The sequence below is a fragment of the Cyprinodon tularosa genome, unplaced genomic scaffold, assembly GCF_016077235.1.
Source record: "Cyprinodon tularosa strain WSP-4 unplaced genomic scaffold, ASM1607723v1 ctg1493, whole genome shotgun sequence".
NCBI lineage: Eukaryota > Metazoa > Chordata > Actinopteri > Cyprinodontiformes > Cyprinodontidae > Cyprinodon > Cyprinodon tularosa.
Window position 1 is genome coordinate 1 of NW_024038324.1, and position 18779 is coordinate 18779.

At 40.8% G+C, this 18779-nt stretch overlaps 1 protein-coding gene across 1 annotated transcript; it reads right to left on the reverse strand.

The window, feature by feature from the left end:
- Positions 1–9941: 9941 nt before the first annotated feature.
- LOC119779569 (leukotriene B4 receptor 1-like) lies at positions 9942–18779 on the reverse strand. Its single transcript, XM_038279247.1, has 4 exons — positions 18704–18779; positions 17725–18283; positions 11077–11350; positions 9942–10322 (listed from the first exon to the last, which is right to left on the reverse strand). Exons 2-4 carry the CDS (start codon positions 18219–18221, stop codon positions 9942–9944), a joined length of 1152 nt encoding a protein of 383 aa, XP_038135175.1. The 5' UTR covers positions 18222–18283; positions 18704–18779.

The following is an 18779-nucleotide window of genomic DNA, read 5'->3' on the forward strand; positions in this document are numbered from 1 at the left end:
AAAGTTGAACTAAAACATCATTAGTTCCAACTTTTTAATTTTCTTTTGTCCAACTGTTTTTAATATTCTTTTTTGTTTCTGCATTTTTTATTTTATTTTTTATTTAATTTCCTACTTGCTTTGATTCTGTTTTATTTTTCTGTATTTTAATAATGTAAAGAACTTTGCATTGTCTTTGTACTGAATTGTGCTATACAAATAAATTTGCCTTGCCTTACCTAAGGGCACATATTTAAAGTCCTGGTCTTGTAATGGAGGTTGCTTTCCCCTAAGGGCATTGACGCCTCAGAGCTTATTCCCTGTCATTTTTTCCCGGAACAATCACTTACCTAGTAACACTTTAAATAACTCTTTTTCTTACAGTAAAGGACTCTGAAACAGACCTTTAACATTAACATGATTTAATATGGGGTTCAGAGAGTAATAGTAGAGGATTTTTAAAGCACTAGGCTCATGTTGTCGTTTGCATAAAAATAATGAAGATTAGCTAAAAAAACATTTCCTTTTGGTTCTTATTCTTCAGTGATATATGTCACAACTAAAGACATATGTTTCCTTTATCAAAACTAACCATTAGAAAACTGTATAGTTGTTTATACAGTCTATATAGGATATATCTATATTAGCTGACTGTATCTTCACATGCTTTTCTCCAGAGCTGTCATTAGGTTTAAGGATTTAGAGGTCTACCTACCAGAAAGTACAAAGGATGTAAACACATTTAATAGCCGGCACAAAATTATTACAGTCAGAGCTTTCAGAACAGTCTTGGAGCTTCTCCATGGCACCATCCCTTGATAACCAGCTTGGCCAGAATGTCTTGCTTTCCAGCAAGCCCCTCCGGGTGGAGACCCATAGTTCATCTGCTTCTTTGCCTTTTCCAAGATCCTGTATCTTGTCTGTCAAAACTCCAACTATACCACTTCATGAGGATTTACCCAACCTCCACGTGTCCTGGGTCAAGCCCTGTGTTGTACACAGTGTCGACCTGACCTGGCTTTATCCTCATTGCTGCCATGCCTTTTCCTTGCCCTCGACTTACTACTCTGAGCTTTCTGAATTCCGGACACTGACGTGGTTTTTGCCCTCTGACTATGACTACAGATTGTCGTTTTACCTCCACTGGATTCTAAACTCTCAGCTTTGACCCTGTTTTTGTCCCATGACCAACATGTTCTGTTTTTCCCTTGGGAAGCCAAGACAGAGAATTTGCCTCTAAGTGAGTTCATGAGTGTTCCTATGCCCTTATCTGTTCTTGTGAGCAGCATACTCTTCCACAAAGTGGTATGACATCACAACTGAACCAAGCATTATTTCTCCTCTCTGCACAGATTATGAGAAGGTTAGTGGCTTAATTTTTGTTTGCTCAAAACACATTGAGGTCCAACCCGGAGAATAAACTGATTTCTGTTTTTCTCAGAGCTCCCTCTTTTCTCTGCTGATTGGGTTCCTGCTCCTCGTTGAATGTTATTTGTTTGTGTAAAGCCAATTGAGGCTAGGTGACTGACTGCAGCCAAATATAGTAATAGGCATTCAGAAAGGTTTGGATGAGGAGCCCGTTGTTGGGATCCTCAGGCTTGCCCACCAGAGGGCGCCGAGGATCCTCTTCTGTTTTATGTTGTTTTCTGTTAGGACTGGAGTGTTGGGATCTAGAGCTGTACCACCTTTCTCCAGCAGAGTGCACCGTGGGTCTCCTGAAGCTGGAGCCTTCCAGCACACCTGAGACGCATCTACTCATCAGGAGATGTCCCCTTTATAATCAGCTGCCAGACCTTCCTTCGACGCCGCAGTGTTGATCTTAGTTTGGTTAGCAACCTGAGCCTCAGAAACTGAAAGAATCTTAGTTGTCTCAAGTGAGAGATCAGATTCTAACTCTCCTCTGTTTTGCCTCACAGGAAACCTGTCGCTAGCCTGAAGCTCTGGGAGAGCTGCCTCACAGGAAACCTGTCTCTAGCCTGAAGCTCTGGGTGAGCTTAACCTCACAGGAAACCTGTCGCTAGCCTGAAGCTCTGGGAGAGCTGCCTCACAGGAAACCTGTCTCTAGCCTGAAGCTCTGGGTGAGCTTAACCTGCCAATCTGCCCTGGTGAGCCAACCTGAAGATTCCTATGTGGATTCCCCTGCTGCTCTTAGTTAAGAGCTGGAAACTCTGATCAAGGCCTGCCATTCAAAGTCTGAAGCTAGACGCTGCAGCTGTTCGTGTACTCTGCTGAGCCAACAGTCTCTGGACCCAACGGTTCCCTCTCTCTCTAAGAGAAGCCCGGATTCAGTCAAGACTTCAGTGAACCAGCCCGGACCAGTTCCTGACCCAGTACATTATCTTGTGATTGTGAGACATTTAATAAACTCTGTTAAACTTTTACCCAGCCTCTAGTGGTGTTCTGCATATGGGCTTGAATCCTAAATCCATCATGACAGAACACTGCGGCCAACAGACAAGCCCCGCGGAAACATCCTCAGAAGCTTTCAGCAGAGTTTTCCGTTTCTTCAAAGAGTCCATAGACGAACTTCACACCATAACTCCACTCCGTGAACGGATTTCTGCAGCCAGTGTTATAATCTCCGAACTCAAAAAATATCCAGACCTCAACAATACCTTCCAACAAGCCGGATACTTGGACCAAATCAATAGAAGTATTCAGGACGCTTTCTCCAGACTCTCTTTTGGTCAATCTTCACCTACCTCCGAATCCAAGACTTCATCTGCTTCAGCTGCTGGTTCGCCTCTGCCTTCTGCCTCTTCCAGGCGTAGGAACCGCCGCCAGGGCAAGAAAACCACTCCTTCTCCGGCGGTTCTGCCTGACGCCTCCATCCTCCCTGTAGTCCAGCCAGCAGCAATAGTCTGTCCATCTACTCGCCAGGTCAGTTCCGTCCGTCTCAGCTCCCACCTTTCAGATCAACAGTTAGCTCAGTCAATAAACTTAAAGTTGGTTCACTAATCAAACCCCAAACAGCTAGAGCTCCACGCCAGTCAGAATATATCAGCAAATCTGTTTTTCTAGCCCCTGAATTTACCTGCTCTCCGTTTGCTTCAGCTCCAGAGTCCGCTAGCATACCGTCTCCCGTAGCCTCAGAATCCGTTAATCTTCTAGATTCAGTTAACACATCTGCTTCGTTAGTTTCAGAACCCGGTAGTGTCTTGGTTCCTCTAGCTTCAGAACCAGTAATCAGATCTGGAGCTCTAATTTTACAGCCCGTTAGCTGTTTAGATTCCCCAGCGTCAGGACCCGGAAGTAAAACCGTACTTCCTGTTTCAGAGACAATTAGCTTTTCTGCGTCTCCGGCCTCAGAACCCTTGACAGTCAGTGCTCCCCACATTCAGAAGTCAGACCTCTGGGATTTTTATTATGGGGATAGAGACGATCTCTTCCCCTTTATGCCACCTCATTTTTCTCTCTGTCAGCCAGAACAAACGTCACCATCCATTTATAATCCTGCTAGCCTAGACCCAGAACCAGTTTGTGAACCTGATAACAAACCAGTTAATTTTGCGTCCAAACCCATTTACACACCTGTTAGCCTTTTTCCAAAATCAGTCTGTCAACCTGAACCCTTTAGACCTGTTTCCATAGAACCCCGATGTAAGAAACGGCGTCGCCGTAAGCCAGCTCTGAGCCGTCTAGAGACCCCCTAGCCAGTTCTTAGCCGTCTAAAGACCCCTGAGTTAGCCCTCGTGCCCGTCTAAGACCTGATTAGCTCCTCGTGACCGTCTAGAGAACCCTGATCTCTCTGTGTGTGCCGTCGTAGAACCCCTAGCGCTCCTGTGGCGCCCATAGACACCTGAGCCAACTACTGTAAAAAGTGTCCGAAATTCAGGGTATGTGTTTGTTGCCACACAGTAGGGAGCACATATCTTCCAGCACACACCTCAAACACCCGACATGGACCCCTCGAGGCAGTAATAGTTCAAGACCCCTCCATAGAATGATAATGTGTCAGACATGGGCAGTAGTCTCCATCCCTCCTTGATGTTTTCTTGGATACCACAGGCCGACGAGTGGTCCTCCCCTGTTCCTGAAGCTGGAGCCACTGCGGTGTGTCCTCCCCTGTTGCCTGAAGGTGGAACCACAGTCGGTCTCGGATCCCCCTGTATTCCCTGAGGTGATAGGTACCAACAGTCGGTGGTCTCACCCTAGTCATAGAATACTGGAGAGCCTACAGTCCGTGCTCCACCCTCTGCGTCTTTCCAGATGTCGGAGCAACGACAGTCGGTGTCTCAACACATCCCCCTGTCCCGATGTGAGCCGCAATCGCGCGGCGCCCGCTTTCCTGCCGAAGGCCAGCAGTGGCGCGGCTCCTAAACCGTGTCCTGAACCTCATCGGGGGCCCTCTGTTCCTACCCGAGCACGCAAGCGGCGGCTTCCTGTTCCCGACCCTGAGCCGCAATCGGCGGGCTCACCACCATTTCCTGACCAAACCGTAGCCCGCAATCTGCGCGCTCCTCTGTTCCTGAGCCGACCCAATCGCGGGTCGGGCTCCCGTGTTCCAAAGTCCAGTAACTCAGACGGCGTCCGCTCAGAGCCTGTAACAGATCCCCCAGTGACCGCAGTTCGAACGGTCACCTCAGAGCCTGTTCCGAGTTCCAGGAGCCCAGGCGGTTCGGTCACCTCAAGCCTGCTCCATCGCAGGAGCCCCTTTCGACGTCTCCATCCTATCCCTTTCCTTCCAGGAGACGCTTTCGGGCCGGTCTTCCTCCGACCTGATTCCAGACCGCAGTCGGCGGATTCTCCACCATGCAGTTCCAGAGCCGCATCGCGTCTCCTTCAGTAGTCTGTTCACAGAGCCGCAGTCGGACGGTCGCTTACCGAGCCTGTTCCAGAGCCTGCTGTAACGAGGGACGGGGTACCCCGTCTGGGGTAACCTACTGAAGATGTCGGGAGCGTCATCCTCTTAGAAAAGAGCCTGCTTTTCGCCTCTCGGACCTCCGCGGCCGAGCCCCAGAGCGATCAGCTTCGCCTCCGCCCCGCGCAGAACCCACAAGCGTTCAGCTTCGACGCCAGCCCCCGCGCAGACCCCCGAGCGTCAGGTTCTGCCTCCGTGCCCCAGCGGTAGAACCACCGAGCAGACAGTCATTCGCCTCCGGGCCCTACGGCAACCCTCTGCAGCTTAGCGCCTCCGACCCCGCAAGCCGCCACCTAAGACATCTGCTAACGTTGCCGAACCCCTCGATGTTCCCGGCCTTCCAGAAGCCCTCGCTTGGACCACCCCCTCTGCCATGCGCGCCGCCACAAATCGGTGGTTACCCCCTAAGACGCTTGACTTCTTCTCCAGCCCTCGGATAGCCTTCCAGCGTTCACCTCGCCGTCTGCCCCGTGGTTGCCGGTCACACGCCACCTGAGCGCATCTCGTCTCGCCGTAAACCGGCCCAAGCGGCAGCGGCCCCCCTAGAAACGGCATCGCCTCCATGCCCAATGACCAACCTCCAGAACTTCTGCCACGCCCTCCTTCTCCGGCTCCCCGGCTGCGCCGCCCCTAATAAAACGGCCGACCACCTGAGACCTCATCCCCTGCCGTCTCCAATACGCCCGGCCACCTGAGACATTTGCCCTAGAAAATCCTTCTGGGATTTCTTTTGTTTTCATCCACCCGTAAGTGATCGTGTTTGTTCTGGAACTCTTTTTATTTTTTGCCCTCCTGGACCTTGTTTTCACCCTCCGCCCATCCCTGATGGGTTGTTTTTTGCGGACTCTATTTATCTGTTGTTTCTTTCTGCCCTCCTTGCCCTAGTGCCCCCCGCCCCCCCCTGGTGGATTGTTTTTTGTTTTTCTTTTTTTCTTGGACTTATGCAGAGGGCGCATTGCGGAATCCCCCTTGAGGGGGGCTCTGTATGATCACTCAGCTTCCCACCAAGGGCGCCGAGGATCCACCCTTCTGTTAATGTTTAATTTTTTCTGTTAGGACTGAGTTTTGGGACATCATGAGAGCTGGTACCTGCACCTTCCCCCAGCAGAGTGCACCGTGAGGTCTCCTGGCAGCCGTAGCCTTCCATCACCACCTGAGAACCAATCTACTCAGTCAGAGACTCCCCTTTATAACAGTCTGCCAACTTCTCTTCGACACTGCTGCAGTGATGATCTAGTTGGTTAAGCAAACCCTGAGACCTCAGAAACGTAAGGAATACATAGATTGTCTCAAAAGTGAAGATCAATTCTACATCACTCTACCTGTTGTTTTGCACTTCACAGATATCCTGTCGCTACCATGAACTCATGGTGAGCTGCGTCACAGGAAACTGTCTCTAGCCGAAGCTCTGGGGTAAGCTATAACTCACAGAAACCTGTCGCCATAGCCTGAAGGCTGAGCTGTGAGAGTCGGGTTCCATGCGGCAGGCAGAGCGACGCGTGGTAGTCTGGCTACGGATACCCTATGCGGAGCTTACGTCTGTGTGATATACATACGGTGGTTCCCAGCACATACGTTACTCGACATTGGTGTACAAAAGCTTCTAACCTTATTATACAATTACAACTCAGGCAACGTGCAAGATTCCTATGTGGATTCCCCTCTGCTCTTAGTTAAGAGCTGGAAACTCTGATCAAGGCCTGCCATTCAAAGTCTGAAGCTAGACGCTGCAGCTGTTCGTGTACTCTGCTGAGCCAACAGTCTCTGGACCCAACGGTTCCCTCTCTCTCTAAGAGAAGCCCGGATTCAGTCAAGACTTCAGTGAACCAGCCCGGACCAGTTCCTGACCCAGTACATTATCTTGTGATTGTGAGACATTTAATAAACTCTGTTAAACTTTTACCCAGCCTCTAGTGGTGTTCTGCATATGGGCTTGAATCCTAAATCCATCATGACACCCGTGTATGCGAATGAAATACCAACAGACCGGTAGTAGGTTTAAATCATGGTATTTAAATAGCAATAATATTTTTCTATAAGTATAAACAAAAAAATACAACAGGAAAACAAGAGTAGCCTAATAACAACAAAAATAAACAAATAAACCCTGATAACGCCCAAGAGTTTTTTTTTTTCTCTTATTCAAGTCTGTTTTCTGTCTTTTTTTTTTGTTGTTGTTTGCAGGGTGATTGATGCTCCATCAATCAAACAATAGTCCAACCTTTATTTTTAAGCCCATGATCCAAGGCAGTATGTAAGAAGTAGTTCACTTGAATTCAGTCCTGCCTCAAAGCTGCGGTGATCCAGTAGCTCTCCTTCCTGAGTTGAAACGGGGTGGAAAAACAACCTGATCTACACAAGGTCAGAAATAAAAACAAAAGTAAGCATTTTAACTGCTATCCAAAATATCTCAACATTCATAAATGCAAATCAATTTGTTACAAATCAATTCAATTCGGTTTATTCAAATAGCGCAAGTTCCTTTTATTTTTAGTTTTTTTTTTGGGGGAGGGTTCAGAAGAAAGTTCACATCCCTGCTTAAGAGCGCTACCTGTCAGATCTGTAAATGGTTTTCCATGCTTGCAACAAAATTAGCAGCAGTAGTGCAGTTTGGAGATGCAATCCACTTCTTAAATCTATCTTTGTGTCCTCTAATTTATCCATAAGATCTGCAATTTCACTTTTTCTCTCACTCCCAACTTTATGATCAGCTGCATATTTAGCATGCCTTCCCTGGAAATGCCTCTCAAAATGACTGTTATTTTTTTGACAACCTCTTAAAAAGCGAAAATGCAGGCAATCCTGCATTGATAATGAAAGCAAATTATCCCCTCCATTGTTCTTTGAATCCTCTGTTCTCATCAACTAACTTCCATTTTTCCCTTTGGAATCCATGGTCCGAGACACCCCGTCGCTTTCTTTGTCTGGAGCCGCGTCGCGCTGAAACGTGTGTTTCAGGCTCTTACCACTGATCTCTATGGCTATGACGCAAAGGTGTCCTCCAACAGATACTGTTATGTGTTTAAGTAATGAGCAATACTTAAATAGTTGGAGTGTATCAGATCATATGTATACTTAAAAAAATAGATTTCAAAGTTGGATTAAAAACCTCTGGTCAACTTTCGCTATATAGTAAAATATTAAAATTGTGAAAGTTTCAAACATAACAGGAATTAAGAAAAGCAACATGAAGGACTAAAAAAAAATTCCACATAAATTATCACTTCGTCTTATTTCATCTAAAGTTCGATCAGCAACTTCCTGTGAATTTTAGTAAATGAGGTCAAGCAAAACCACTTCAGCTATTTTTCTGCTCGTTGCACAATTGCTTTGGCCTATTTAGTTAACTTCATAATCATAAACAGCATCCTGTTGTCATTGACAGAACTTTGCTACATTGCAAGTTTTTCTGTTGATCGTCAGAACTTAACGTAACACTCCTGTCTCTAGAACTTTAGCCTACTTTTGAATATAAGAAATTTTAAAAAAGCTGTTTCTTATTAAAATATATCTAAACTTCATCTAGTAGGAACATTATGATATTTTTCACGTTAAAACCATACATTTCATAAATGGATTTTGGATATAGACCCAACACCAAATATGTTATGATATTTTAGATTTTCCTCTCAGTAATAGAATTAGAGCCTAATGAAGATGGATGAATAGAGAAGACAGGACAGGGATAAACCTGGGTTATTTTATGATAACCTACACCAAGCTCTGGTCAGCTCAAAAAGCTCTGTTTAATCCATCATTTACAAATATAAAGAAACTGACAAAAAAAAAAAAAAACATAAGAAAAACATGGCCTTCAATCTGAAATGAATATTTAGGCACAAGAGACTTAATCTAAAAGGATGATAAAAGGCCCATGTTAACATGAGAAGAGCCTCAGAGATCCAGAGCTACAGTAAGATAGGAAATTTGAAGACAGGAATTTTGGAATCCACAGTCAATAGTTGCCCAGATTGTGGAATTAAAAACAAGCTAAACAAATTAGATGTTTTTTCTGACAGTAGTTAAATCAACAGCTAAAGGCTGCCCATGCAGATTTCAGACTACATACAGTATACAATATAAAACAAACTGGTGTTTTCTTGGTCGTATAGTTTGCTGTTTTCAGCTGCTAAGGTGTATGTCTGAACAAGTACCAAATTCACTTTGTTATTCATTGGAAAGCATGACTGATGGTCTCTCTACCTTATTGTGACTTCTTGATGCGAGTGGTTTGTAATACTGCTCCATCAATGTGACAAATATTTCCTGTAAAGTTGCCCCATTTTTGTTTCTATGTCAAGACGTTACTGCATTTACACAGAAGTTATAAAGCCCAATGGCGTTTACCGCTGGTATCTATAAAATAATCACTTTAGAAGTGTTGAGAAAAAGAGGGAAGGGAGTAAACTATTAGAGGAAGGATGCTTGGTGAAATGTTTCTTTTGCAATGTTCTGTTAGTGATACAGAACATTGCTTGAGCAAGAATAGAACATTTTGTCTAAATGAACAACAGTATTACAACTTGAACCTTGTAAAATGTTCTTATAAATAAAACCCCCACAATATTCCTCCAAAATTCTGTAAAAGGTTTATTATTAAAATGTATTTAGAATCGATAACACATGTACCTTTTTATTTCTTCTCAGGTGTATTTAAAAAGTAACAAACAAATAAACAAATAAAAAAATTACAGATGAACTCAAATGTCACATATTTCAATAAAAAAGATAAATATCCAAATTACAAGAGTTGTCAATAAATATGTACGTTTTTTCGAGGAAGATTTTTTTTAAAAAGTAAAATAATTCTGCTCTTATGTGAACAGTTAAAATACCTTTTTTTAAATATAAAACAAAAATACATTATTCTGTTATCTTTGTTTGAAGTTAAAATGAGGTCCTATTTCTGAAGCACAAAAATGCCTTTACAGCATTCCTGTTGTTAAGAGGGTTTCATTGAGTTATATTATAATTTAATCTGTTTCAGGACGTTAAGGCAACCTTTCCCCCTGTTTTAGCCTAGAACAACGAAGCTCACTGATGAAAATTGAAATAAAAAAATCACTTATCCTCTTTGTGTTACATTAAAACAGCATTAATGCTATTCTACCTGTTCCACAGTGGCAAGAGTTTTGAGCTCTGGCTCGTTGGCCTCCGCCACACTGCAGCTTCTCTCATTGCTCTTTCCTTTAAAAGGTCTCCCAATTTTAATCGATAGCGTGTGCAGGACAGAGCTCTCGTCTGGTGAAGAACCGCTGCGGCCACTGCGGGTGAAAGTGGACGTGGTTCTGGACTCAGAGTTGGTGGCCTCAAAGAGTCTCCCCATGAAGCTGAGCCCCGCTTGGCGGATGTGCGAGCTGCCGGCAAAAACGTAGAGGATGGGGTTGACCGCACTGCTGAAGTAGGCGAAGGCTGTGACGTTTGGCCGGGCACTTGGAGTGCAGCTGGTTCCTGAATCATTGCTTTTGAATAAACAGGCAACCTAGGAGAGCAGAAAGAGATGAGGAATTAAAGATATTTTGGATGTCTTTGAATTGGGGTTCTGTAAGGAAGTTAAAAATGTCTATACATTGAACAGCTTTTTTTCTACATTAAGGGAAGTATTAATGCGGGCATACAGTCAGAGGAGCTGAACTACCTTTAAGGTAGGCCTACAGTAGTAAAGGCTTGCAACTACTGTACTAAGGCTTGCATTTAGGTCAAAATTGATAACATAGAAAATGCTAAGCATATTTGAAGGAAGATATGAAAAGTACGCTACGGATTATTATCCTAAAGCAACTTGTGTGCATGGTCTCCGTGATGATATTTTCTAGTTTTACTCGCATTCATTTATTTTGCGTCTTTTAAATTCAAAGTAAGCCTGTTGGAATGTATTTATCTTTCATAGTTCCTTAATACTTCTAAACTAGTTACAACACAGACTAAAAAGCTTGGAAAAAAATTTTTGGCTTCTTATTTCCTTGTGAGATAGATAGATAGATAGATAGATAGATAGATAGATAGATAGATAGATAGATAGATAGATAGATAGATAGATAGATAGATAGATAGATAGATAGATAGATAGATAGATAGATAGATAGATAGATAGATAGATAGATAGATAGATAGATAGATAGATAGATAGATAGATAGATAGATAGATAGATAGATAGATAGATAGATAGATAGATAGATAGATAGATAGATAGATAGATAGATAGTTGATGTCGGATGAAAGCATCCACAATCACCTCGATGATGTTGATGATGTGATAGGGCAGCCAGAATATAGCAAAGGTAATGATGATCAGCAAGATCAGACGACTGCCTTGTCCTCTGCGCTGAAACTTTGCACTTTGCAGTCTGCATATGACGGATGAGTAACAGGTGCTGATGAGGGAGAAGGGAACCAAGCAGCCCATGATGGTCTCAAATAGGTACTGGAAAACTCGGTGACCCACACTCTTCCAGTGGTATGGGATGCAAATGTTCAGACTGACGTTGTTTTTCATGATCTTGATGTTGCTGTTGGATGTAACAAAGAAATAAAAAAAAATAGCCACAGATTAACTCGGTGTCAACAAGTCAAATCAGAGTGGTCCTGAAGTGCATATCTTTGTTAAATTATATTAGTGTTAAATTATATTAAATACCCAGTGTTCCCTGTACAGAGCCCATAGGACGATGCCCACTTTATATCCTCTTTAAAAACCTTTTTTATTTTTTTTTATTTTAATCAAAATCCTTCCAAGAGGCAGACTTTACCAATAAAGTTTTCACAAGTACTTTAGGTTTTACAACACTTTATACCCAGGCTGGTGTCCTTGGAAACTCAAGCGTCATACCTTTCTAAAAACCTATTGCACATCTGTCACAATGTGTGTGTAACATGTTTATAAAAGTAGCGGTTACTTTTATAACCTATGTGCTTTTCACACTGTTAGCTTTATGAACTGCTACCTGCACAGTCGATTATTATTAAGCGCAAATGTCAATGACCAAAGGCTATGTCATAGGCAGAAGTAGCCCTAAAATGACAGTTCATACTTTTATTTGACTAGATTCACTTTTATGAACTAAAAAAACACATTTACAGCAATTTTGGCATTGTGCCAAAAGGACACAAGAACACACCAGATAAGTCTGAGACTACTGTAGAGAAGTTTAGAGCTTTGGATACATAAAGTTTCCCCAAGTTTTAACATCTTAAAGAGGACTGTAATTGCAATCGATTGAAAATGGAAGGAGTATCAGACCACTAAGAATCTGCAAAGACCTGTCCCTCTAAACTTTCAGCTCAAACAAGGAGAAGAGTGATCAGAGATGCAGCCAAGAGGCAGATGATCACTCTGGATGAACTGCAGAAATCTAATCTAATGCTGAGGCTGGAAACTCTGCACATAGGACAGCAATTAGTTGTATAATTCAAAAACCTGTCCTTTATGGACGAAATCATTTCTTAAAAATATCCATAGAAAGTCTCCTTTAAAGTTTGCCACAAGCCACCTGGGAGACACAGCAAACATATCGAAGAAGAAGAAGCCAAAATCAAACTTTACTGAAGGTTATGTTTTGCATGAATGCAACACAGCTCATCAACCTGAACACATCATCCCCACTGTCAAACATGGTGGTGGCAGTGTAATGTTCTTCAGCAGGGAAGATGGTTAAAATTATTGGGAAGATGGGTGGAGCCAAATACAGGATAATTTGGGAAGTAAACCTGTTGGAGTCTGCAAAAGACCTGAGACTATGACGGAGATTTATCTTCCAATAAGACAATGATCCCAAACATATGGAAACATCTACAGTGTAATGTTTTTTTGCAAGGAAGAATATGATGAAATGTCAGTCTCTTGATGTGCAAAACTAAAATAGATACACCCCAAGGGACTTGCAGCTGTAATCACAGCATAAGGTGGCGCTACAAAGTATTAACTCAAGGAGCTGAATCCTTTTACACTCACAGTTTTCAGTTTTTATTCTGTCAAAAAAGTTTAAATCGTCCAATAAATCCGACTTAGAGTCAGACAACTTATATTGTCATTTTGTATATATAGACTGAATACAAAACAACATTTCGCTTTTTACAGATTTCAGACAGCAAATGAGCAGCAGCTTAGCAGTAAAATTTTCATTCCATAAATTGCAACAGTGATCAAATGTAAACAGTATGAGACAAAACATCATGGTGCAAAACCCTTTGATATGGAAGTTCAGAGCATCTTTTTTTAAGTTTGGTTCTTTTTGGTTTGTTGTTATCAGTGTGATGCAGAGTCTGTGACTTGATTTAGATTTTTTTTTCAACAGTTCAGTTGTCTGATGGCAGTGAGGAAAAAGTTGTTGCAGAATCTGCAAGGGTACAAAAATTTAAATATTATATCCTTATGTTTGAAGCCTGAAATGTGGAAAAACGTTGAAGGGCGGCCTGAATACTTTAGTAAGGCACTGTACATTCATATTTAGTAAATCCCAATAATACTGAAAAGCTCATTTATTATATTGTATGCTTAATTCCTGCTTATAGGCTGTTATTTTCAAAAGTCTGAAACCTTTAATTTGAAAAAATATTTTAATTTAAATTCATATTCTAGTCTATCACAACTGAATTACCTCATCAAAGGTAATTCTTTATCAAAGGTAATTGGAGATTTACAGGACAGAATAAGAGCATTACAAGCCCTTTGAAAATGCAATGGCTAATTTTAAAACCAATTGAGAAGCTCTTCTAAAGCGGAAGTATATTAAAACCTACAGTTTTTCATAATAGATTAATTGAAGTTAAAATTGAAAGCAATATGGAGACAAATTAAAGTGGCAAATTTCATTAGGCTTCCCTTGCAGGACAGCGTTGCATTGCCATGAGCTAGCCCAGAAGCTGCACATTGCCACCACAATGTCTCTGCAGAGCCAGTTGTCAAGTTCCAAATTTCAGCACCAGCTGGTACTATGAGTAGAACATTATCTGACCTTTGGTTAGGCTGAGTTCAACTCTCACATAAGTTTTACAAATATGGCCAAAAAAGTGACATTGTTAACAGAAGTTGTGGTTACGTCTTAGAGGGTGGGGCTACTGTAAAGTGATGTCACCAAATAAATATGACAGTTTGCTGAAGAGTGTTCTCTTAGCAGAAGATTTGGAGTATATGGCGTCAAGAGTCTGCCAAAGTGCACAAACACAATAAATATTCCTACAAGGAGCTTTACTTCACACATAAAGTACTCCTCATCTGCATGTTTAACGTATTAATGGGTTACATGCCCTAATAGAGTACTTTTCTCTGTAAAAATTACAGCCTATCGAAATCTTGTCGACAACTTTGAGGCCTGGCACCACCAAACATAAACGAAAACTCAAGATTTTAATACGTTTTCATTTCGAAATTGCATTCAGACCAATTTTGAAACTGGTATGTTAAAATCCCAATAATCTTTTTAAGTCTGAAATATTTAATATAACTTTGACCAAATGGTTGACTTCCTGCTTAGCCAATATTTTATTTATCCCACCTCTATTTCTGTCATGATTTAAGGAGTTCTACCAGTGTTTCAGATCTATACTACCTAGATTTCATTCTCTTTCAAATTTGGGAGCATTCTAGAGCTGCTTGAACCTGTGAATTTTAAATCCATTAAATAGGTCCCTTTTGCAATAGTTGAAAGCTATCCAGTGCCGCTGGAACTAGTTTTGAAAAGGGGTGCTGTGAAAATGTATTTGGTTTTTTTTTTTAGACAGAAGACCTATGAGCCTATAGGCCTATTTAAAGTACAATTAAAATAAATAATTAAATTGAGATTCACCAATTTATTGTCATATACACTTCAGTGCACACAACCAGGGTCTGTAACACACAGACATCATCAGTTCAGTTAAGTGAATATATGCACTGTTAATTAAACTTCACAATAACACTATAAGAATGTAGATTTGGTCAACTGGCATGAACCTGAGTCACTGTGTTTATGTCAGATGTGACTCTAAAGCTCCAAAATCCTATTATGCAAACCACAAAGAAATAATTATATTACTATACTATGTTAAATGTTATTGAACAGTTCTGTATGCTGGTGAAGATTCTCAGTCATTCAGGTCTTGGTCATTCCAAAAAAAACAAAAAAAACAATCCACTGGATTTTGTTTCAAACTAACAAGTCCACCCGTTTGGACCCATTCGTCCGTTTCAATTTGCATGTTTTCTAAACAGAAACAAGGCTTTGATGGGCTACTGTATAAAACCTCAGAGTCAACGCTATTCATGACATTTTGAATGGAGAAAGCGTTTCTGTGCCATATTTCCTCCTTGTTTCTATCATTAGACTATGTAAATTTACTAGTCTGCTTCCGTGTGTCGGTTACCTCTTTGGTGACCACTAGCTTACATGACATTGCGATTACAACCTAACTTCCGTGTTTATTAGGCTTCAAAATAATTAAATAAAAATCGAAATGTACATAATATTGAAATAAATAAAGTCAAACTCATTTTCAAAAATATTTTAAAGAAATTTATAAATTGTGCAAAGTATTATATATATATATATATATATATATATATATATATATATATATATATATATATATATATATATATATATATATATATATATATATATATATATATATATATATCTATATAGATATATAGATATATAGATATATATAGATATATATTAGGGATGGAACGGTTTTTGAAAACCGTACGAAACGTTCGGTTCGACTGTCTCCGTTCGGTTCGTGTGTGTTGCGTTCGGTTAATGCGCTGCTCCTTTTTCTCATAGGCAAAGCGTTTACACTCCAGAGCAGAAGGTGGCGGTACGGCGACCAAACCACCAGTAGTAAACAAGAAGAAGAAGAAGCGAAGCAGCGTAGCCGGGTGTAGCAGAAAAAAATCAGTTGTTGTGGAGAATTGTGTGGGTATGGCGAGTGGGAAAGAACAGGAGTTGGAAGACCCGCCAGCAGCACTTTATAGGTCTGCTGTATGGGACCACTTTGCATTTAGAGTGACCTACGATGACGGCGGAAAGAAAGTTGTAGATAAAGGTGCAACAGTGTGCAAGCATTGTGCAACACGTTTTGTTTATGCTAACAGCAACATGACCAACATGTCATGCTAACCCCGAAATCCCATATACTCAGTCAGCGCTCCGCTTCGCTTCGTCCCGCTGCGCACCAGACCGCCTGCACAAAGCAAAGCCTACAGCCTTCGCTGTGGCTCCCATCCGCTCCGCTCTGAGTTCCTTGGAGATCGAGAGAGCATGCGCGAAATTATTAAATTCAAAGCAGCAAAACATGTGGAAATTATCCATGGTTTCCGTGGATCATTATAAATAATTACAATTCATAATTTTTTTTTGATTTTTTTCATTAATTTCATACATTTTTATTTTTCATTAATTTTTATTTTTTTATTTTTTTTCGGTGTAACAATAAACATATACCTAACCGAACCGAAAACCGTGACCACGAAACCGTGAACCGAACCGAGGATTTTGTGAACCGTTCCACCCCGAATATATATATATATATATATATATATATATATATATATATATATATTTTTTTTTTTTTTTTTTTTTTTTTTATCTCCCTCTCGCCACTAGGCCCACTTCCCGTGGCCATGAAACTCTCCAAATTTTGGTGAGTTTTTTATTTGTTTGGTCTTCCAAAAGATAATTTATTTTTCAGGGGAATAACAAGCATTTGAAAATAAATGACCTTCTCTTTGGTTTTACTGCTGGGGCCTAATAGTAGTGTTGATTCAAAAACGGGATACCCTTTTAAGGTGGTAGCAAGGTTTTGATGCAAACTAAGAGGAAGCTGACAGATTTTGTTTGTTTATTTCTGCAAGGATTGACTTAAGACATAGAGGAAAAGGTGTTCAATGTTGGGTTATGCTTTTAATTTAAATCAATATAAATACCTTAATTCAGAAATTCTTTTGTTTAATCCAGTGGTCTCCAACCCTGGTCCTCAAGATCTACTGTCCTGCAGATTTTAGATGCATCCCTGCTTCAACACAGCTGAATCAAATGATTGATTAACTTTTCAAGCCATTCATTTGATTCAGCTGTGTTGAAGCAGGGATGCATCTAAAATCTGCAGGACAGTAGATCTTGAGGACCAGGGTTGGAGACCACTGGTTTAATCTAATGTTTGCTTTTATATAATAGCTCCAAGTTACACTATATAATTAGAATTGGTTTAGTTATAACTGTTTGTTTTATAGTTGCGAACGAAAAGTGAACAAGTTAACTCCAAAATGATTGAAACCTGTAGCAGATTTAGTTTGATTTGGTTCAGTTTTGAAATGAGACAGAATATTTTTTCAAAACTGAATGTCAACGATTATCTCATTTAACAATGAACAAATCTTTATCCGCAGTAGTGCACCAGCCCTTCCTCTAATTACTGAGTAGCTTTTATATGTTCAACCGTAATTTAATCATGTTTCTTTGGTAATGAGCCCTTGAACTCATGACCTCTGCAAGGCCCCTTACCCTAGGTTTTTGCTCCATCTGTAGATTCTTTATCGGATTAAAGTCACGACTCTGGCCTTGTCACTCCAAAATGTAATTATTACTTCTTGTATGAAGATGGTGAAAGTGTTAGGATTTTACCTTAATCTAAATCTGAAAGCAGTAAAACCACTTTGGGATTAACTTCACGAAAATTCTTAGTGAATCGTAAAAAACCTTACATTCAATTGTCCAGTGGAAACTTATTAGTTTCTAGTTTAGAACTTTGTAGAAATTTTGGAGCTTGTGAACTTTATTATCAAAGGGAAGTCGGATAAAAAGAATTAAAAATAAAAAAACGTGAAAAAAAAAGAAAAAAGAAAAACTAAATCTCTAGTTACAAGAGAAATTTCAATTAAAACCTTTGTGAGTGATTGTCTTACCTGCGGTAGAAAGCCATTGGTATGGACAGGACAAAAGCCAATACCCAGACACCAAGCAGAAGAAACAGCAGGGACTGCTTGGTTCTCATTCTCTGGGACACAAAGGGTTTAGTAACAGCCAGCCAGCGGTCCATGCTCATCAGACTAATGAGGTAAATGGACACATACATGTTCACACTGGACAGGTAATGCACCAGTTTACATGCAGCGGAGCCAAACTCCCAGCCCTTCCCTCCTGCCAGGAACCGAAGGAACAAGGGGGCACTGAGCAGCACGAAGCCGTCAGCCACAGCCAGATTCAGCACCAACAGGCACGTCACTGAGCGCTTCTTCACCCTGCAGAGCACCGACCAAATGACAAACATGTTCCCAAGGAAGCCCAGCACGAACGCCAGAATCAGGATGGCAATGCCAATGCGAGCAGAGATGCTAATGGGAAGGAGTGTGGAGCCAGAAGAAGAGGTCTGCTGGAAGGGGCTAGCAGTGGTGATGTTCATAATGGATCCAAATTCCTTATTCCTCTAAGAAATGGCTTCAGCAACCATTAAACCCTTCAAAGCTGTTATAGAAGGAAAGGGAGGAAAGGAAATGTGTGTTAAGAATGTCCGTTAATGCTGCAATAGTTGTGCAATGAGTTTTTAAATCTTTAAAGTACAGATCTTTCCTCTTTTTAGAATAATTTAATTGGACCAATTTTGAAATAACAATGACATTATTCCAGTACATCACCTAAACATAAGAATTTTCTCAAAATAAACATAATGTAAGGCTCTCAATAATAGCTTCTATAACATGGATGTGGAATAAACCAATTAAGTATTAAATAATAATTTATTATTATTATTATTATTCAATAGCTTTTATACTTTTTTTTATCTTAAAGACTAAGAAAGAGACATATTGAGGACAAAATAGCCAAATACATTTCTTTCAAACTTTTTCAGTTAAGGTCATATGAAATAATTTGTATGAAACTCACCTTGAAAATATATATTTTCTCTTTATTTGCAACCATAAATCCTCTGTCAAGAATTTCCTCCTTCTCTCCACCCTGC

What these genes read in the sequence shown, in the direction of transcription:
- LOC119779569 (XM_038279247.1), bottom strand. Translation starts at nt 18,221, where the DNA reads ATGAACATCACCACTGCTAGCCCCTTCCAGCAGACCTCTTCTTCTGGC. An exon ending in CCAATGGCTTTCTACCGCAG is followed by an intron (nt 11,351 to 17,724) that starts GTAAGACAATCA and finishes TACATCCAACAG; the next exon opens with CAACATCAAGATCATGAAAA. An exon ending in ACATCATCAACATCATCGAG is followed by an intron (nt 10,323 to 11,076) that starts GTGATTGTGGAT and finishes CTGCTCTCCTAG; the next exon opens with GTTGCCTGTTTATTCAAAAG.